At 38.5% G+C, this 22,262-nt stretch overlaps 2 protein-coding genes across 9 annotated transcripts in view; one reads left to right on the top strand and one right to left on the bottom strand.

Moving 5' to 3' along the window:
- Window positions 1–15,005, top strand: part of MAPK8 (mitogen-activated protein kinase 8) — a 231,195-nt gene extending 216,190 nt beyond the window's left edge. For 4 of the 6 annotated variants that reach the window (XM_071439059.1, XM_071439060.1, XM_071439058.1 and 1 more), the window contains 7 exons: window positions 121–286; window positions 4,356–4,427; window positions 6,701–6,883; window positions 7,655–7,779; window positions 8,737–8,800; window positions 9,510–9,587; window positions 10,040–15,005. In XM_071439059.1, the coding sequence (XP_071295160.1) occupies window positions 121–286; window positions 4,356–4,427; window positions 6,701–6,883; window positions 7,655–7,779; window positions 8,737–8,800; window positions 9,510–9,587; window positions 10,040–10,185 (834 nt within the window). In that variant the 3' untranslated portion in view covers window positions 10,186–15,005. Of the gene's footprint in view, window positions 1–120; window positions 287–4,355; window positions 4,428–4,768; window positions 4,841–6,700; window positions 6,884–7,654; window positions 7,780–8,736; window positions 8,801–9,509; window positions 9,588–10,034 lie in introns of all 6 variants that reach the window. The other 2 variants (XM_071439063.1, XM_071439062.1) reach the window with 2 other exon arrangements.
- The window catches only part of ARHGAP22 (Rho GTPase activating protein 22), a 121,419-nt gene continuing 112,021 nt past the window's right edge, over window positions 12,865–22,262 (bottom strand). For all 3 annotated transcript variants that reach the window (XM_071439051.1, XM_071439052.1, XM_071439053.1), the window contains 2 exons: window positions 18,240–19,330; window positions 12,865–18,091 (listed from right to left, as the gene is read on the bottom strand). In XM_071439051.1, coding sequence (XP_071295152.1) covers window positions 19,102–19,330 — 229 coding nt within the window. In that variant the 3' untranslated portion in view covers window positions 12,865–18,091; window positions 18,240–19,101. The remainder of the gene's footprint in view (window positions 18,092–18,239; window positions 19,331–22,262) is intronic.

The raw sequence follows: 22,262 nt of genomic DNA on the forward strand, positions 1-22,262 counted from the left end.
ATAGCAATAACCTAGTTGTGTGCGTGGGATTTAATGTTAGCAATATTATCTTTTTAAAATGTGAACCACAGGCTACTTTGTGCTTGTCTTAGCAGTCATATATGATGTTTCTTTTTAAAGGATTTAAAGCCCAGTAATATAGTAGTAAAGTCAGACTGCACTTTGAAGATTCTTGACTTTGGACTGGCCAGAACTGCAGGAACTAGTTTTATGATGACGCCTTATGTAGTGACTCGTTACTACAGAGCACCAGAGGTCATCCTAGGGATGGGATACAAAGAAAACGGTCAGCAAATATAGTCTTTCTTTGGCATAGCTTTATTTTTTTTTGTTTGGCACACCACATTTTACATGTTAATGTTTTTTTCAAGCTGTAGAAATTTTATAAATTAGTCTTGTGACCAAAATGCAGATTCTGGATACACCAATTTGTTTATTCAACTCAACCCATTAGAAAATGTTTGCATTTAATAGGAGAAGAAATTGAGGGCCTTGTTTGTTTAAAAATTCAAATAACTTCCTTGGTAGATTATATGACATCCAGGAAGAACTGGAAGTATATTTTCTTAGTATGTGGTATGTACTTTGATATACCTTCATCTGACATGATTCCTGTTGAAGAAGAAATTTTAATTCTTCAGTAGATATGTGTACTAAATTCGGTGCTAAATAACTATATTGGGTATGGCCTTTCAGGAGGTAGGGAGCATAAAATCTACTGAGGAACAAACAAGTTAAGATTACCTACTGTAGCATTGCTTTTTATTAAAATCAGCCTCCTTTAAGCCTTTTGCACTAAGTTCTTAATGTTGCTGAAGAAAAACTCAATAATATACTTGAGACAAGCTTACAGAGAATACTGTCAAGATGACAGTACATGCATAATAGATTCTTGAGGTCCATGACAAATTCCAGGGGAATTTTACTTTGCATACACTTCCTCCTGACCATACTCACTCTGTGACCAGTCTGCCTCTCAGTATCTTCTAAGGGAAAATAAAAAAGATCTGTCACTTGAGAGAAACACATCATCAAATACATTGCACCTGCAAGGAAACAGCTCTGGTTACCCATTAGGAGAACCAAGTGTGGTGTCATTCCTGATGCTCCGTTGGAGTGGCCTGATTCTGCTGCCATTTCGCTGCTGTGCTGTCCCTGTCCCCCTGCTTTCACTTGTCAACACCTCAGGCTGGCAGTGCCCACAGGTCACCCTGTGTGTTTCAAACTCTGCTGGCCAGGCTTCCAGGGAGGCCCTGAGCTGTCTCCTGGGGATGTGAGATGTGGCTCCTCACCTCCTGACACAACTGGGGCTTGCTCTGCTTTTCAGCATTCCTAACACAGTCTGCAAACCTGCCTGGCAACTGCATACCATTGCAGCAAGTGACTTCAGACTGTCTGTGAATGGTGCTAGCAATGAAAAAAAGCCAGCTCAGAGGAATGAGAGTGGATCTGTATTGCAAAACTGAGATATTTATTTTTTTAGATTGTTAGTGTGCATGAGAGAACCTACATTTCTTCAAATGTCCTCCATGGTCGACTGTTTTTCCTGTAATTCAGGAGTCACAGGCTGAGTACAGCAAATTAGTTATTTAATTCCTAAAGTTTTCTAGATTTGTAAATTTAACTTTGTCTTTTTTCCCCAAAGACTTTATATTGGCTGTTTAAGGGACATTAAAGAAAAGTACCTAAAGCTATAGTAGTGAGTCATGCAGCTGCCTTACAGAAGGAATTGATAAAGTCAGAAGTTTTCTAACTCAGCTTGCCCAGTTTAATTTTTTTTCTTAAATAATAAGTAATTTTGGTTTGCAAAATCGTGAAACATTCTTTCCACTATTGGAGTTAGATTGTGTTCTGGAGTATCAAGCTTGTGATAATCCTGTACCAAATGGAAGCATGAGTTGTGTTGTGCATCATAAATAATAATTTACTTTCATTTGAAAAGCTATTACATCTTCCCAAAGCCAAATACATGGTCACTGAAATGAGAGTGGCACTTTTGGAGAATGTAAATGTATGGAGTGAGTCCAGAGACAATTACATTTCCATACATACTGCTCTCATTAAAAGGCAGTTTAGGTGAGCTGTTAAGTCTTCTCTGCCAAGGAGTTTGTGGAGCTGCCATGACAGGGAGATGGGCATCAAGGATGCACTTACAGAAAGAACCATGGGCTCTCCAGGAACCTCACCTGCTAGTATTGATGCCTATTGTAGCCCATTACACCCAAAGTTAAACTAACTGTGACCTTATTTAGTGTGGAGTTAAATATTGAAAATGGACAGTTTTCCAATGGTTGCAGGGTTGTCTGGCAGTTTCCTGTAGTTTGTGCCCTGCTGAACTTGTGGGAGGATTGCAATATGTATTGTGATGACTGAGATAATGTACTGCCGGGTAACATTTTTTGGTGCTATACTACACATATACAAAATCTTCAGTTGTTTTAAAGCTAGAGGACCCAAACAAATACACAGAGTTAACTTTTATGTAGGCTTTTCTACTGAAGGATGTTTGGGGGTGTCACATTAAGAAACCAGCTAAAGGACACCAGAGCTGTCCGTGCACATACTCCTTAACAGATTTATGCACTGTTATGTCCATGATTATCAGGAAGGCAACAGTGAAAAACAAGGAAAGCCCTAAACACTATGAAAAAAGTACTTTTACATTTCCTACTAGGTAGATTTGGTTTAAACTTCATTTTCACATGGTATTTTTTCTCCTAGAGTAATAAAAATCAGTAAGTTCACTTCACAGGCTTAAGAATAAAATGAACTCCTTATGACAGCAATAGATTTTTTTACAAGTAGTATTTTTCAAATCTGTAATGAGATTATTTTAGTCTTCTGTAAAAGTATTCACAGTAGCTTTGGTTCAGCTTGCTACAAAAGTTAGAGACCTGTAATTAGATGGGGTTTTGTCTGATTATAGAAAGCAGTTAGTCAAAACACCACAAGACATCTCAAGTTTGGTTTTGTAGGGATACCAGAAGAATGGTAATTTTATCATGTTGGACACAAGCTCTTTACAAGAGATTTAGGTATATTTTGGGTTGTGATAGCAGCAGGTTGTTTGCAGATCAAAAAGTCAACATTCAGAATTTTATTTAAAAAGTCAAATGCAAAACTTGGCTTCTTTGGGTCTCTAAGCCAAATAATATGTACTTAAGTATTTGAAAAAAAAGTTTTTAGAGGAAAAAGAGCACTAAACTAAGGTGTTGACAACATTTTTTTAAATGAGCAAGGCCCTTAATTTTGACCTATTAATATGCACAACTATGATTTCCTATCATATTATCTAGATACTATTTTAGAGGAACTTTAATAAATAAAGGAGAAGGAATATTGAAAAATAAGAAGCAATATTGTTTGCTTGACATTGTTGAGCTCCTTCAGAACATTTACATAAATTCTTACTATATTATTATTGTCACTTGAATCCCCCTCTTATCTGCTTAATTGAAATTCCAGTGTCATATTTGACATTTATAATAATAAAATTTCATTGTTATGACTTCAAGAAAACTTTTGTATATGGAATTAACAATACTTCTGAAAGTAACTGCAAAAGAAATTGGCTTACCTGTACAAAGTAAACTTGTGCATCTTTATGTCTTCTGAGTGATTTATTTTAAGGTAATGTAGAAAATGCATATTTCATTTTTTAAAGTTTTTAAGTTTTTCTTTTGTATAAAATGTTATTTCAGTATACCTGGAGACATATTTTAAAACAAATTATTCAAACTGAAAATCTAGGAGCATACTAACATTGTCATTAACTGATCCTCTAAAATTCTAAGTGATCTTTTACTGATTCTGTTTGCTTTTTATTTAAAGCGAGAGAGAGATGCATGGTAATCTTGACTTCTAGGAAATACTTGATGTCAAATTGTAATTCCTATGTAATTCTCTTAAAAAGCATGAACTGCTTTAATAGGCAATATTTTTACAGGTCAGTTTACTTAGTTACTTTTAGAATTACTCCAACTACAGTGGAATTACTTTCAAGGAATCAATCTCTTTTTGGTGCTTGAATGTGTTGCCTTGGCAGAGGTAACTTTGAAGCATCCAGCCTTGGAGAAGAGCTTTACTCTGCCTGATTCCTGTCTCTCTCTCTCTGCTCAAGCTCTTGCTCTAGCACTATATTAAACAAAAGGATGTTTTTCTGCCTTGTATTTGAGACAGTTAAAAGCTAATCCTTACACATGGTGTATGTTAAACTGTTTTCATTGGTTAATACAAAGACTTGCTCTTCTTCCTGTGCTGTCTCTGCAGTTTATAGGATGCAGTCATGTTATGCTTCTTTTAATTTTAAATGACCGTTTGCTTTGCTTTTCCTTCTTTTTGTGCTACAAACATAGTGGATTTATGGTCTGTGGGGTGCATTATGGGCGAAATGGTTTGCCACAAAATCCTCTTTCCAGGAAGGGACTGTATCCTTGTGCTGCTGCAGCAGGTTGAATTAGTTAGGAAGTCATTAACTTTCTTATTGATGTTGTGTCATGAAGATGCATATTGTACAATTTTTTTTTTTATTAAATGAACATGGATTTTTCTTGTGATACACTTAAAAAAAATCATTTATATTCAGGCTGCACCTAGCAGTAGGACATAGTCTCTGCTGGTCCTGTAGTTAGCATACATTCACCTTCACTCATTTTCATTGCACATGCTTTTTATAGTCACTTCATGTGTATGTCTGTGTCTAGATATTTTTATTTATTTTATTTTAATAACTATCTTTTATGTTAATATCATTGCATTTTGTTTTCAGTTGACATTTGGTCAGTTGGGTGCATCATGGGAGAAATGATCAAAGGTGGTGTTTTATTTCCTGGTACAGATCGTATCCTTACCCTTGGCCTGAGATGTAGTTGTAAAAGGTCAAAAGATACTGCAGTGATACAATTCCAGATTAAGGTGGTTCTAATTTTTAAAATACTGGTTTTAAACTGCCTTTTCAAATACCAGTGTGCAAGTTCATTATATACCACTTGGGCAAACAGACTTATTTTTTCTTTTCCTTTTTTTCCCCTCTTCTTTTCTTTTTCCAGTGTAATATAGTCCCTCTTCATTACTTTTGAATGTTGTCACAATTAAGACAGACTTCTTTTTGTTTAGATGGTGTTTTCTTGGTTCATATGCATTGGGTTTTACTTTGGAATTCATTTTTATGTAGTAATTTACTAATCTTGTTTTGTGCCTGAGCATGTTAGTAGTTACTATTCTTTGCATTTTATAGAGAATGTTTACCAAAATTCCTAACCATCTTCATTAGTTACACTCTGGAGATTTATTTTCTGTATGCAGAAATGATCCTGCAAGGAGCTTTCAGAAATATCTGGTATTTCTGTCTTTCTATTCCGTGGATGGTTTGGTGGTGTCTATATGGGTTATCCTGTGAACAGTATTTCAGAAAAAGAGTCTGCTCCAAACAAACAGAACTAAAACCTCCAGATCCTTGCTAAAATTAGTGAAAATAATTGGACTTTGACATCCTATTTGTTTTATTATTACTTACAGAGTGTTTTTTTAGATGCCATCAGAAATGTTTCCTGCTTTTGGTACAGGTTACTGTTTAAAAATTGATGTAGTACCATTTAGGGGTGAAAATGGGGTCGAGATTTTTGAGCCATGGTAAGGAAATCCAGAGCATCCTTACTTTCACACAGCTCTGTCATTGCATGAGCTGCACCATGCTTTGCTTTATGCATCTGGTTTGCTGGCATGGCTTTTCAATTTAGACTTGGTACCATACAATGTAAATAGTTCCTTTTGTCAAGGCCTCTACTAAAGCTCAGCAGAGCTTGAGAATCCTTATATAGAGATCTGCTGTTGAGTTTTAAGAATAGAAGAGAGGGTCTGCTTCAACCCTTGTTCAGCTGTTGATTTGGGTAGCCTGGTATCCAGTCTTTGATGGCAGCCAAAGAGAAAATGTTGGGGAGAATATGAATTTGTGTATATAAAATTTTATCCGAGCTCTTCTCCAGTATTTAACCATCTGCAACTAGGGATTTCTGAACCAATTTTTACTTTCTTCATTTCAGTAAAATATATAAATTCTTCTGCCCTGAAGTGGTCAGTCTCCCCTTTACAGTGTGTAAACTTCTTAGTTAAGATGTTCCTTATGCATCCTTGAAACTCTTTGACTTCATTCAAGTCCCTGACAATATTGTCACTGACCTGTGTGGGCCAAGCCTTGGTTCTTTGTGTGCCCACTGATGCTGAGTGTTGCATGTCCTTGGTGAGAGGTTGCCCAGGACTGGGCTGAGGTACCAAGATGAGAAAGAAGGACAAAGCACCCACCTGGGGTCATTCTCAGGAATGCCTTGGTGATGTGTAGAAGCTTCACTGCTGCCAATGTGTGTTCAGATCAGGGAGCAAGTTCTCCAGGACCCAGAGAAGGACTTAAGTTAAATTTTTTGTATTTAAATATTTTGTGAGTCTTCTAATATTCTGTTTCTCAGAATTATATCCTTTTCTAGCCAGTAATGATTTTGAGTGAAATACATGTTGCCTTGACTACGCTGTCATAGTCTTGCTTTGTTTCACCATGTAAGAAAGTAGTCCTAAGTCATGATGATGAACTTGATACTTTAATTTCCTCTGTTTTCTCTGTTATTTCATGTGGTTATTTCATGTGGTTTTAGCATAACTTTGTAGCTGAAAACCAGACACAGTATTTTTCTTAGCTGCATAACCTTAGATATTGATCAATGGAATAAAGTTATAGAGCAGCTAGGAACACCATGCCCCGAATTTATGAAGAAATTACAGCCTACAGTCCGAACTTACGTGGAGAACAGACCTAAATACGCTGGATATAGTTTTGAAAAACTCTTTCCAGATGTCCTTTTCCCAGCTGACTCCGAACACAATAAACTTAAAGGTAAGGTTTGTCTTCTGTGTTGTATGTTTTAAAAGTTTTAAAACTGTGATATATTGAACAGAAATGTAGCTTGGTTTTGTTCACTATAGAATCATCCTGCTTAGGTTCTGCATATTTATATCGTGAGAGTGGATGAACGTGCTGACATGTGTTTGCCTCCATTTTCATATCTTCATGAGACAGTTCCTATTTTTGGAGCTGTCTTTATAAAGACATGTAAATATCTATATTCTTCTCAATGGCAGATGCCAACACAGTTTAGAGAAAAGTGGGGGGAGGCTGGAATAGAAGTTGTGTAGGCAGAGCAGATCTTTGTTCTGTAGCGATGAGAATAAGGAATTTATGTTCATAATATATAGATACTCTCTAGTTACTTCAGAGACTTACTGGTTCTAAAGGCCACCTACTCAGTGGAATCTCTCACAGTGTTCTCTGGGACTAAAAGCATGTGACAAAGGGGCAGTAGGTGCTTGCCTGCTGCTATTTGAGACGAGGCTGCCACCTGAGCTGTTTCACATAAGGATGTCACAACAAGGGACACTGCTGAAAATGGATAATGAAACATGTTTGACCCCTTTCCCAGCCGTGTCATTCTCTTCAGGTTTTTTTGCCATCAAATGGACCACTCTCCTAAACCTCATATGATGTGAGGGTTGCATAGACATTTAATTAGAACTTGATTACTCTGACCCTTCTCTTTAGAAATTTGAAACAATGTGTTATGTGTTCTGTATATGGGAGTAATCTAAACAGAAAATTTTATTTTTGCAGCAAGTCAAGCAAGAGATTTGTTATCAAAAATGCTGGTTATAGATGCTTCTAAAAGAATCTCTGTGGATGAAGCCCTGCAGCACCCATACATCAATGTTTGGTATGATCCATCAGAAGCAGAAGCTGTAAGTTCTTGGTTTAGGTCTCTGCTTACGAGTCTGCTGTATGAAGCCATTTTGCTGTGATGCTTGGAACAACTGCTTGACAAAAGATTGCTGCACATTTCATTAGAAGCTTAACTGAGCCATAATTATTTTTATTGACGTTGATAGATGTGCTTATTAGAAATAGCATCAGAAATGGGCTGAGGTACCTCTCTCTGTGTTCATGTATCTCTGTGTTGGTGTATAATTTCCTATCATCTCCTGAACATGTAGTCATACATCTGAAATCTTTCCTATAGGGTTCTAATGTGTTGAGCTTCAGTTGTTTCAGAGTGATTTGATTGCCCTTGATGGGGTTCTGAGGTATTTATTCTTGGGGAAGTGAAATGCTTTCATCAGTTGTACAAATTGATACTGTTCTTCAACTAGAAATAAGTGTTTCAGCAACATCTGAATACAAGATCTTGAGCTTTCAGTTATTAAAACTAATGAACAAAGATATTAATGTAAATTTTTTCCTTGAGAAATTAGTTGAAGGATAATTTCAGCTTATGATAAAAGCTATTTTTTTAAAAAGAAAAGTTCAGTGATGGCCACTAAGAATAGAAAAAACTACTTGATGTAGACAGAGCAATTATAATTCTGCTGCTCTGTAATGGCTAGATTGAAAATTTAGTAATTAACAGTAGCTGAAAAGAGCTGCTTGTGATGGAGACTGCTGCATTTAGGAGCTCTTCTACCAGACTGTTTCTCTGTTACAGTAATGTAAGCAAATTACAAAATTTGTTAATCAGAAGAACTTTAAAGACTGTGGTAGCATCTAAAAAACAGGCTAAGTCCAAGTATGAGCAGATATATAATCATGTAAATATTATTTTTAAATGAGGTTCATATTCTGAATGGTTACTTTCATTTTTAATTTATACTGGTTCTATATCCCTTTTGATTGCTCTATGATGAGTTAGTTTTGTTTTTCAGCCTCCACCAAAGATACCAGATAAGCAGTTGGATGAGAGGGAGCACACGATAGAAGAGTGGAAAGGTAAGAAAGGCATTTGAAGTATAATAAGCATTTTGGGAGTATGCTGGGCCCCAGTGATTATTGTTTTTAAAGTTCTTCTGAGCAACCTGATAGTATTTACTTCATCTGCTTGGATGTCAGGGGAGCAGATCAGTGCTTCACAGCCTCTCAGTTGTTGTGACACAAGCTTTTCCTGCAAAGGAGGTGAACCTTTGAAGTGAGCTAAAGACCTGCTTGTCTCAGTCACCTTTTGCAGTCCATAGGACAGCATTTGTAGGGAGGGTAACTCTTCTGGACAAGCTGCTACAGTTGAAAAAGATGCAGAAGCTTGAGCTATGTTATGCTGACTTAGAAGGACAAGTCTTCAAGTATTCCTAGCTCTTCCAGTGAAGACTGCTGATTGAGTTTCCCTTATCAAAGAAGTCATTGATAAAAACTAAGTGGGCCTAAGGACTCAACTTAGCCTCAGGTCTCCAAGCAGCCTGAATAAAAGAGCACTAGAGCAATGCCAGTGTGTTCTCAAGAGTCCCAGGTCCCTGTAGGTCCAACAGAAAAGAATGTACTTTTTTATATCACTTGCCAGTTGTTGTGTAGTCTATAATCTGTTGTTCAAAACTAATTCTGAACAGTAATAGACCTATGAAATTGAAGTGGACATTTTAATGGGAGATGTGTTATTGATCTAGTATTTGGGTTGCAAATTAATTTTTTTCCTTCTCTGCATTTTCAGAGTTGATATACAAGGAAGTCATGGACCTGGAGGAAAGAACCAAGAACGGGGTTATACGTGGCCAACCAGCCCCTTTAGGTTGGTTACAATAAAAGCACAGTACAAGGCTCCACTGAGTTTTAGGTCAGGAGGGAGTAAAGCTGATGAAGACATACAAAAGTAACCTAACTCAAAAATAGGGCTCTTGAATTCAGACATTGTATATTTGAGTGGAATATTCAGGGCTGACATCATTTTATTGATCTGTTCAATCCCCATATTGTTGTCCCTGTGTAACTGATGTTTCATTTATTTCAGCTCCTGACACAGATATTTCATTTATTTCAGCTCCTGACACACCATCTGTTAAGCCCCACATTTAAGACTTGTGGGTTTTATTTATTTTGATAGTGGATTGAGACACATCTCTTCAAACTTGCCAAAACAGGGAAAAGTAACAGCCATTAGGAAGAGAGAGACAGACTAATGCAAGTACTGAACTGTGCAACTGTATCTGCAACTGATTTGCTGTTTTGTTTCTCATAGCACAGGTGCAGCAATGATCAATGGCTCTCAACACCCATCTTCATCGTCATCTGTCAACGATGTGTCTTCAATGTCAACAGATCCAACATTGGCCTCTGATACAGACAGCAGTCTAGAAACCTCAGCTGGACCTCTGGGTTGCTGTAGATGACTACTTGGTCTTTTGGGGGGTGGGAGGGGGGTCCTTTTAGTCAATAATAGGGCACTTTTAAAATTTGGTGGTATTTTTGAGTGTTTTTTCAAAAATAATCATGGAATTCATCATAAAGTGCTGTAATTTCAAACTGTAAGTTGTGTTATAAGCAGCCACTTTTTTGCTGTAATTAACTGTAAAATATTAAACCTGGTAATTTTTATTGTGGTTTTAAAATCTGCATATTTGCTTTACTATTATGCTGCTGATCTTTTTTTACTGAATTTCTAAGATTTGTTTTATCAAAGCACATATTAATGTTGTGGTCATTACCATATGATGAATTATTTAAGATTTTATAGGTTTTCAATTTTTTAATTGGAATTTATTCCAGATGTTTTGTTCATGATATCCTTCAAAGTTTTATGCTTGGTCATACATCTGTGTCCCAGATGGAGGGGGAGAGAATTCAGTGCAGCCAGCTGTAGTTTCAGGCACACTACTGTGGTGCTGGGTAGTGAACAAAATCCTCTTTTATTTTGGCCACTTGCCTATAGTACTTCAGCAAAAGGAACAATTAGTGAGGGGTTTTTTTAGAGAAACAGAAAAAAACCTTTGTGAAGTAATATTATCTGAATGGGTTTATGAACTTAAGAAAGCAAAGCATATCTTCAAAGCTGCAGAAATATCCAGCCTAGCAGAGTAATGTGATGTTTTCTGCAGAGTTGTGGCATGCCAAATCTTGTGATCACCATAAAACATGAGGATACTTCATGAATAATACATTGCAATGCCAATAAACTGTTTACTTCTAGTTCGTAGCCTGTTTTTGTACACACAGAATGAAGTGTATCCAGGATGTTTAGACTGACAAGAGGGAATATCAATATGCTGTAGCTATACTTTCATGTGAGATGTGGTTCTTGGGAGTTCTGGTTCTTACTAGTTTTGTCTGCTAAGGCAAGTGCTTTTTGAGTGCTTTTTGGGTCAAAGAGGGAATGACATGAATGCAGTAGGGGCAAAACTTCAGCTACTCTTTCTCCACCAAAAGTAACTGATTGCTAAAAACCATGAAGTGGTAGGAGAACCTCAGGATTTCTGTAGCTAATGCATTAATTGAGCAATATATGCCATCCAAAGGGGGGAGAAGTAGTGCTGTATAAATTAATATTTATCTCGTTCATTTCACCATGAGATCAGTGTAGCAGAAATCTTAGCAGTGGTTCATTTTAAGTCATAAATATTCAGTAGTTTTCATTAATGAAGCTCCAAGTTTCAATACACTTTTTAAACAAAAGATATATTGAGATATATAGAACAGTTAATAAATAGTCATGTAAGATGGTGCTGCTCCTCACAGAAGTATTTTAACTGTTTACATTTTATATTTACAGAATGATTTATGTATAACTGACTTAAGTTTATGTATGAGTTAAACAATCATTCAGAATTTATTTCTTTGGAAAATACAGATTTTTAGTGAAGCTAGGCCGTATAATTGATTGCCTTGTGTAGATGCATATTTTGTGTAGTGAATTAGAATGTGAAGAGGAATTCAAATTAGTAAAGCTCACAAAAAATGGGCATAAAAGATACAGAAGTCTTGCCAGGCACTGAGCATAAGCAAATAATGTAACTGCATGCAGAGGTCATCCAGGAGTGACAGGTGGTCTTCAGTGTGGTTCCTTCTGCTTGTTGGGTTAAATAAGCATCTTTTTGAAGTTTTAAGTGAAAGAGGAAAATTTGTATTTGCAGTAAGTTTTAGAAAAACAGAAGTGATAGTAATGTCAATGTCCAACATGTCTTTTTGAAAAACATGCAGGGTTGCAAGGAATGGTAATGTCTCAAAGATAACTAAATTGATAAACTGCACAGTTGTTTTCCTGGCCTGGCTAGACTGCTGGTAAGTGCTGTGTGCGTGTAATTTTGCTTTCCTCATTTATATCTAATATTTCAATATTGCCTTCCTAAGCCACATTTGTTAAGGCAATTATTTTTGCAGGATCCTGCCAAATTGTATATTACCTCAGAACAGGCAGGACAAGTTTGGATTCATCTAGCACTGGAATGTAGAAAATGTTGAACAGAGACCAATGGAACAGTCTATTTTGTAAATTTTTTATCAAAGTTTAAGCTGTGAATTAAGCCAAAAATTTTGGTCAAACAAAAGTACTCCATTGTTTTATAGGGTCAAGTGATAGTGTGGTCTGCACAGTGTAATGAAGTTAAAACTGACAAAAGTAACTTCTGATGCCTCTCAGTGCTGTTAAAAATAAATTGGTAAATACAGTTCCTATTTAAATTTATTATAGAAACCCACTGGATTGCAATGATGACTGAAATATTTTGAAACTTAAAAATACTTTTTGCTATTGCTTTCCAGTGTCTGAACTATGTAGTAACTGAGCTACTGATAAGTGCTAAGGAGAACTGAACTTTTCTTCTTTCAAGACAAGGTTAGTGAATGTGTGGAACTGCCCACTGCAGCTTGTTGCAATGTGTGAGCAAGCTGTGCTTAAAGGTATTGCTTCATTAGGGTCAGGGCTTTGCCTGTGGCAAGAGTTCACTTTTGGCACCATCTTCACAGGAGTGTTGCTTTTTATTTTTTTCAGTTGCTCGCATTTTAGGCAAATTAAAGTGATGGCAAATTGCAAAGACAAAATCATATTCAGTAATCAAATTATCACAACAGCATCCTAGTCTTAACTTCCCTTTTTATTTGTTGAAATAGAAACTTTTTTTCAGATAGGTATACACTGCCACAGATTACAAACAAATGGGTAACTGGAATTCAGCTGTGTTTGTCTGTTGTTAGATTATATGCTATACAATACACTGTACAATTTTAAAGTATTGTTAAGTTTTATTTTAGAGTTTGATTTGGAATCTTCTCAAGACAACAGGCTTCACTAAAGTGCATGCAACTTTCTAAGGCCATTCCAATCCACTGGGAGTTGATATGGATTGAATTACCATAAGCTGTCTGATCCCTTACCTCAGGTGTGGTTCAAAGTTGGGCAGTAATAGCAAGATTGATGTCTGCCTTCTCTGCGCAAAGCTGTGGCATGCAGCAAGGGTAAAGCAGCTCTCTCCTTCTGTAGAAGTAGGTTGTTCAAGAACTTGAAATAGAGATGGGGTAGGGGGAATTAGTACCCTTAGAGTGTGCTGTGATGCTGTGCTGGGCAGTCGTTTGTTGGTGCAAGCCAGTGGCTCAGAGCTGATGTGTTGGTGTGTGTGAGCAGCTGTGCTGCCCAAGCACAACTCCCTGTGCTTGGAAGTGGAACATGCTCAGCCCTGGGTCAGTGCTCAGCTGAGCAGATGTGGCACTTTGCCCTGGCCAAGCTTGGGCCTTTAGCTTTGAAGAACTTTTACTATATGAGATGCAGCAACATCTTTCTGGGCAGGAATTCCAGGTGGACATAGCATCAGCACCAGTGGTGTGGTGGGAGTGTCCTGTGTCCCCAGCACCAGCTGTGCCAGTAGGGCCCTTCTTCCTGGGGCCAGGGCTCTGTAGGGGATGGATGGATGGATGGATGGATGGAGCATTCAGCTCAGCAGTGCATGAAGGAAAATGTCAAAAACCTCCTACAGGAGGATGGTCCTACCCAGCCAATAATCTGAAGAGTATGACAGTAAATGTTTCTTGATAAAGATCATGGGCAAAAGTGGAGAAGAAGGTTCAGCTTGTACTTGGTCTTGCTTTTTCAAGTTGCTGAAGGGAGTGAATTGCAGTTTCTAGATCTGTTTTTATTTGCTTTTGGCAGCAACTTGTCCATACTGTTACATTTTATTTTCCTGTCAGTGGTTTGGAGCAGTTGAAGGAGAGCCTGTCTGTATTTTTCAGCAGAGTTAGAAAGATGTTTTTATTGAAGCGTGTGATAAGACTCTACTGCCCACCCAAATTTTCAATTTAATATATTCTTAGTTAAGGGCACTGGATGATAGTATTTTAAGTGGTCCCTCTCACTCCCTTTTCTTTGTACGTCTGTGTTACAGAAATGTGTTACAAATCAGATCACATTGTGTTTCTATTTCTGCAGTTCAAAATTTAAGCTAGGTTTTCTTGAACTACCTCACACAAACTTTCTACGTTTCTTAAGTAAGCAAAGCTAACCCTTGCTATTGGAACTACACTGAATGTGAATAGAAAATACACCTCCTTTAGAAAAACAAACCTATTGGCCAATGTTGAGACAATATCAGTATGTTTCTTATCTATTTCACGTAAGATGTTCATGTGTAATATATATATAGCCTGTGTACAGTAATGTACATCTAGATAATTGTGTTAGCTGTAAATTGGTGATTTTATTATTGTAGTCTGGTTTTGTAGGGTAAAAATAGCTTACTAGTAATGTCAGCTCATCCTTTACATTTTACAAAAGGAATAATTCTTGGTAAGCTTTGCATACAGATGAATTACTTTTGTAGGCCCAATATCTAGTCTATTTTTGAGAGTTCTTTAACTTTTATTACTAAAGTTGAGAAAAAAATCCCACCCCAATTACCGTGATCATTCCTTCTGCCCTTCTTGAAGTATGTTCTTAATTTTATTATGTCCCAAGAAGTACAAAGGGAAGATACACCATTAAAAATACTGGGGAAAACTAATTTTTTTTTCTTCCCCACATTTGATACCTTTTTCTGCTTTTCTTTTATTCCCTCCAAATAAGCTGTTGGTGGGCATTACTGAGAACATTGTGGGGTTTTTTTAACTCATTCATGCCATAGGTCATTACATGTGCACCACTGGAATGTATACATTGTTATCTAGTATGTCAGTTGGTTATAATGATATTTTAAATAAAAAAGAAAAAAAAAAGTTTGACCACCATGCATTTAATGTTTCTTCATTGCCAGGCTGCGATGGACTTCATGTGGATTCCATAATGGGCTGCACTTGTAATCTTATTAGCAAGAGTCCTTCCTGAGAATTCATCTGGTTTTTAATGGTACTATCCTGTCTTGTTTGTGAGCTCACTTGTGGGCAAAGTGATGTGTTTTTTCCATTTCTTCATTCCCATGTACTTTGGATGTGCCACAGACTGCTAACAACATGCATGGTCTTTGTGACCAGTGGGAATCCATTCTCACTTCCTTGCTGCCAGCTGCAGCCACCTCAATTCCTGGAAATATACAGCTGCTGAGAGCCTGTGCTGCTGAAAGAGGTAAGCCTTGGGCTGCCTGGTGTAAGGGAGGATCTCTCAACACTGCATCTTGTAGAGGCCTGAAGGATCTGACTTCTGGAGAGCTGACTTGGATGCCTGGAGCACCCACTGCACTGGCACTTCTCCCACAGGTAAGCCCCAACAAAAGTCACTTCCAGCAGGATTTCAGTGCTTCCTTAACAACTGCAGCTGCCCTTGAGCTGTGCTGGTGGTGCCTTTGTGTCCAGTTTCAAGGGAAAGGGACTGGGACCACAGTGCAGGCAGTTTTGTTTATTTGGGCCACCAATTTGTGGGATGCTTTTCTAGGAATGTGGTGGGGGACTCAGAAATGTTCTTCTTTATTTGCATATATCAGCATAAAGTGCAACCAGTTTCTCATGATAATGCTATTACAGAGCAAGGCCAGAGAGAGCTGTTGCTCTGCCCAGGATTTGTCTGGTGGCTCAGGACTGAAACACTCCATAATGCTGCTGCCTTCAGTGGAATTCTCTTGTGAATGTAGATGAGTCATTAAGCTATTAATTCATGTTCCTTTTTGTGTTAGAAATGCCACGACCTATGGAAGTTTTCTTCGTTATTCTGAAGTGTTGCTGTTTTGCTTTTTTTTAAAGCATATGTTGGGGTTTTTTTCACTGAAAAGTTTTTACTGTTTTGTCTTTTTGGCCTGCATAATACTGGAAAGGATATTCCAGGCTGGGAGGATGGCACAGGTGAAGCTGTGGTAAAAATTTATCTATTCCAGTGACCTTCTGTCATGTTCAATTAACAATAACCAGACAAACACTTGCTAAGAAAGCTGACATTTGAATCAGAGACTGTTACAAGTGAAATGTCTGCAAAATTAAGAGTAGTCTCCAGTGCTTGCTGTGGGCAAATGCATTGGTGGAGAAGAGTATGGAAACAGGAAAGGTAGGAAAAGATTTATCATCTTCCTCACATAAAGGCATAGTGTTCTTCAAAGCTGTGTACAAGTGGATCTCATTTCTTGCATAATTGCCCATGTCAGGAATTTAGCATTATGGTCCTGTTGCTGCACTTGAGGTTAATATCCCACTGTAGTGCATTTTAGTGTGAACTGGGTTGTTTGCATCTTCTTGCAAGGTTTATTTACTGCAGTGGTTCATCTTCAGGAGCAGCTGAAATTTATTCCTCATGAACAGAAGCCATAGATGTTACCCGAGCACAACAGTCAGTCTGGAACTGGTTTGTTTCACTCCTCATTTTGAGTGCATAGAGTTTCTTTGTATATTAAAAATTCTTAATTTTATTTTGGGTGCCACATTATGCAGTGTTACAGATCTCATGATCCTATCCTGGATCTGCAAGTTTGGGATAGGTGGGTTTTTTAGCAGTTACCTAAGGATAAATACTTAAGAACTGAGCCCTGCTGACTGGGAGACTAAACACCAGACACACCAGACAACCAGGGACCAGGACTGCTGGTAAAATCTCTTGAGTTTGTTGTGTGAACTAAAGGGAGCAGTCTGCACTGGATACATACCGGAGATAATGCAATATAACTAGTGTAAGGGAGGTGTGGGCTGTCAAGGCTTCTATGATTTGGGTAGAAATAAAAAAAGACATTAAAATACCCTGCTTGCTACTAGTACTGATTGGGATTGAATGTTGCTTTCTATCAGTCCTGGTGTTCTACTTACAACCATTAGACCACCCTCCAATATTAAGGTTTATTTTGTGATGACTGACCTCATAACCCCAGCTCCCTGCCACACTGCTTGCTTTTCCAGCTCAGTCAGTGTTACTGCTTCTCTCTCACATTATGCATCTGATTATGCTGCTGTTCTAAATGGCCATCTTATTCCTTAAAGGATAACTTGTGACCATTGGTAATGAATTCAAGGCAGAGGTGGGAAAAAAAAATGGGGATGATGCTCATGCCTGCAGGTGGCAGGCAGCTGCTGCTGAACATGCAGGTACCTGCCTCATGCTGGGGCAGTAAGGAATGTAGGGCAGCTGGAGAGCCTGGGAAGTAGGAAAAAGGTTTTGAAATAACTGCGTGAACCAATCCACATGATTTACTATATCACCTTGCTTGACATTTCTCATCCAGGAAAGATTAGGTTAAAATTCTTTTTTTGCTCACTTTAAATGGTTTACATTTTTTACATTTCTATAATAAGGAGAAGTGTTACAGTGCAGTAGAAACAAGTTAATACCTAGATGTTTTAAATATTGAAATACCTGGATATCTGTGAGATGCTGAGGAGAAAGTATATCTTTCAGTATTGACTATTTCCTGATATGTAAAAACCCATTCTAAGGTTATTTCCAGACAGTGAGTCATAGTCTTCTCTAGTAAGAAATGAGATTCAGGGCACTTTTTCAAAATACTTAAAATAAAGCAATCTTCTTCGTTACTCAAAAAGTCCATACTTTCCCTTTAGCCAGTTCATGTTGTGGCTCTTTTTGTTACAATTCTTTCTCCTTAGAGACTCCCAAGCTACCTCAGGATGTCAAAGATGGAGTGCCAAGACAAAGTGAACAGTGCTGGGCTTGCAGGTGAAATTCAAGCTGAATCTGGTGAAACAAATTTCTGTGTGCAGGGTCTGCATGGCTCAGGATGTTACAAATGCTATGCAGAACTTCTTGAAATCACTTGGAAGGGAAGTCAGCCCAGCAGCAAATTACCAGAACTTACAGCTTCGTTCTAATGATCTTTCCTTAGCAGAAGCAAGGAACTTGGGATGATGGGTTGTTTGCAGTATTCTTCCTGTCCCCTCATATCCCTGTAAGAACTAACAACAAAAATATCAGCTGGTGTAAGGAGAAATGTTACAAGGGAGGTTAAGTGTACATTGTGCAGGAAAGGTTAAGGATAGATCCACACCCTCCCCCCTTTACCACCCTGACGACCCCCACCCCAATTGCACTAATTTCTCTTACCATAAGTTTTGCTATTAAAGTTTGGAAGTGTTTTGATGATAAGGATCTTCCATCTTCTGCCTTAATACATATATCATCTTGGGATATTTTTTTTATTGCAGCTAATACTGTTCTGTTTTTGGCTCAGAAAACCTTCAAGTACCTAAGGCAAAATGTGCATATTTAAAGTTCCAAAGAGTTTATGTAGCCAATCTCATTATTAATCACAGTTTAATTTAAAGCTGCTTTTTTGTGAAACACTGAAACCATTAGGTGGATAAGGGACAATTTTAGTGAATTGTCAAGATTTTGGTATCTTCAGCATGTTTGCAGACCTTGTTTTCACAATATCTTCATAAAATAATACCACTCTAAGAATGAGAAATTTGAACAAACTTTATGGAGGGAGTGGGGCAAAAGCCACCTCATTAAATCCATCTGGCAAACGTCCTGGATGTGGTGACAGCCTGGAACTGCCACCTTCCCAAGCACAAGTGTGGGAATCCCTCAGCTCCAGGCTCAGCTTGTCTGTTGGTTCTGGCCATCCTCCCACTCTGCAGGACCTTCCGCTGTCCTTGAGCCAGCAAAAGGATGGTGCAGCTGAGTCCAAAGATGGCAGCAGGACACTCTGGAGAAGAGTGTGTTATTGTTCTGTGGATACAGAGGGGACCCACTCTTTCTTGGCAATCTGACACTAAATTTTCAAACATTATGGTCAGCAGTCTTTCCCAGCTGGCCCAAATACTATAGCACATGTAAAGACAACAGGGCAAGTGTCACTGAGAGCACAATCACTATAGCATTACTCATGATACATGAGTATACCAGAACAAAATATGCATTTTCACTCATGTTGTCAGGAACAGGATTTTCTATACTTGTTCTACTTGGGGACTTTAGCACTTTGACTCCCAACAGTTAAACATCCTAATGTTGAAAAAAATTCTTCCATTTCCTTCTGCAGGAGGTAATTTCTCTTCTCAGCATCTTCACGAGCGCGTTCAGAATTCCTCAGCTTTATCTCCAGCATCGTGTATTTCTTCCGTTCTTGGTCCAGTTCTTCTTCTAACCTAACCACTTGGTTCCTCAGGTCTGCACTTGTTTCTTCAATTCTTAAAACCAACAGAAAATAAAAGAAAAAGGCTTTTTAAAGTGACTGGATAAATACTGCTGATAACTATAAAAAAACTAAGAGGAACAACTTAAATTTAACATATTCTAAGAGGAAGTTTTAAAGGAGAGAATAAATGCTATTTCAGTACTGTTTAATTTAGGGCAGAGCTTCCTTTATTTGCATCTTGAGAAAAATGCTCAAATCTTAGAAAACAATGCCTACTTTTCAGCACCGGACTGCCTGCCTGAGGAGATTGATTAACTCCTTAACTCCTTACTTAGGCAGAGTTCCAGTATATAATCCTAAAATAATCTTTATCCATATAGGGATACTGTGTTTCCCTATATGGATATCCCATACAGAGGAACATCCTTAGGGATCAGATAGGAATGAGGTCACAGTCCTTCCTCACCAGCCATTTGATGATATTCTCTGTGAAGTTTATCACTGACATGGGGGTGGGGTATGAGATTTTATGAAACCCAGTCTTTCATATGAGAAAGAATCAAAAGAATAGTTCTTAAATGTATCTGGGTACAAAGTTCTGTAGCAAAATTCAGAGCTTTTCACTCAGGAGGTCAAAGAACAAAGTTCATGGTTTTGTGATTTCAAAGAAACACAGAAGGCACAGCACTTGCTGTTCTCCCCCTTGTGTTTCCCAGTCACAAGACATTAATACTGAGGAAGGAATATTTCAGATAGGAATTACTGATTACTAGAATATGAATTTAAAAATGAGACTTTTACAATGAAAGATGCCCCTCCTTTAAATAAAATAAATACAACCTTCAAAAATAATTTCCAACACAAAACCACCGCCACCTCTCCTTGATCAGTCCAATACTCAACTTTGAAGCTGGGGTGTGGCATCCCAGTGGAACTGTGAACAGGTTATTTTTAGTATAGGGAACTGACTATCAAGAAGGCCACACCACTGCCTCATAACAAAACAAAAATGAAAAAAAAGAGGGCCTTGGGCAGTCCCAGAAGGGTCTGAATTCCACTTCATGACCAAGAGGCAATGCATCACCTTAAACTTTTCTTTTCTGTTCCCTTACATACAGCTAAAGATGGCAGTTTGACTATTGTCACGGTTTTCACAATTATTCAAAGTCACAGGTGCCCTAACCTGCACCAAGTCCAGCAAAAAGCAGCCCCTGTGGATGAAGGCAGACCTTCATGTCCAGCCAGTGTCAGCTGGAATATGACACTTCTGAAGGTGGGATGCTGCCCCACACACACGTAACAGCTCTGAGCTGCCAATTACATTTTCTACCTCTTAAGTTCAGGGATCAACTACAGCAGCCTGCACTGCTAACTCAGGACTGAATTACACAGGGTCACAGTGCTTACAGCATTGCTACATTCATAACAGTCCTCTCCCAGTGCTTACACTTTCTTAAGAGTGCCAGGTGGTAAACATGAATTACTGAAACTCAACAGAGAATGTCTGGTAATTACATTAGCCTTGAGGGAGAAATGCTTGGGAACAGAGTGGTTACAGGAAGGCAATAAAACTTGCCTCCCTCTGACTAAGAGAGAGAAAATGGGCAGTTGATGAGAAATAACAGCTTTTCCATCAGCAAGTGTTCCTTACCTCTGCCCCAGGCAGGTACTCACTCTGCTTTCCCTTCACTTATGTACGTGCCAAGAAAAAAGCTCATATTCTTTCATTAAAATATGTCCTGCTAGATACACACGGTTCTGCAAACCACACAGGCACATGTACAATTTCAGGGGACTAAATTATCTTCAATAAAATAAAGCTGGTGAGGCAGCCTAAATCTTTTGTGCTAAGCAGCTCCCTACTTGGCTAGTTAGCTCCTGTCTTTCCATAGTAGCAGACTTCCATGCAGTCTGAAAAGGAACATACTTTTGCACCTATAAATTGCTGCAGATGTAGTAAAAACATTGCAAAATTTTTGAGAGCTGAAAAACTTGGCTTGAAATTCTTAGACTTGACAGCATAATCCTTCAGGCTGTAGGCCCAAACAGCTGGAGTCATCCTGTTTAATACAGAAAGGCAGTGATTGCACCTTGCCAGGTTTTATGAAACTCTTTCGTTCCTTAAGCATTTTCCTCTCAGCTACTTTGCCCTGTGAGACCTGGCCAATTTAGAGTCCTCCCCTGGAGCCATAGTGCTCTCTGTCCTGTCCAGCTGCAGGGGAAAGGCAGGTGTTGGAGCTGAAGCAGCTCAACAGCTGGAATGGAGAACAGATCTTCCTGGATGCTCCTGATGTCAGCACCTTAAGGCCCTATTGGAACAGTTTTACTGATAAAAGGTGGAAAACCATCTCTTCCCCCAGGCAGCAGGCAAGAAATGTGCAGCTACACATTTCCAGGTTCTGCAGCCTGGTATTTCTGTTTATTAACCTGTATCCCTGCAACAAGGCTTGCCAGGGCAGCTCTGCACAATTAAATGTAAGACATAACCCTCGGCTCCTCCCATTCTGTATCAGTAGGCCATCAAAAAAAACAAACCATGTAAGTCATGAACTTCCACCCTCATTCACAGACCCTTCCCAACATCCCATGCTAGCAGCTGCTGGTGTTTCATGAGCTCTTACACCTCAAACACAGCAGGTGGGGCTTTTCTCCCACTTGGGGATGTTAGGTGGGAACTGGAACTGCTGCGCAGCTGGATTCTCCTTCCAGCTCCACACACCAAGGTAGCACAGTGCAAGAGGCAGAAACGCAGCAGAGGCTGGCAAGCCACCACCAGAGGAAATAATAAAATAAAGCAGGAAGATAGCAAGAGGAATTCCTGCCTTAACAACTGGCCCATGGGAAGAGATCACAGTTCAGATACATTTTTGAGAATCTACCTTAACAAGAAATAAGTGCCAAAAAACGCAGCCTAAAGCTGTGCTACACAATCCCAACAGTCTTACATGCTTTTGTACCATGTTTGAGAGACTGGCAGCATTTTC

The sequence above is a fragment of the Agelaius tricolor genome, unplaced genomic scaffold (assembly GCF_023055355.1).
Source record: "Agelaius tricolor isolate 1412-34295 unplaced genomic scaffold, bAgeTri1.0.p SCAF_13, whole genome shotgun sequence".
Taxonomy (NCBI): domain Eukaryota; kingdom Metazoa; phylum Chordata; class Aves; order Passeriformes; family Icteridae; genus Agelaius; species Agelaius tricolor.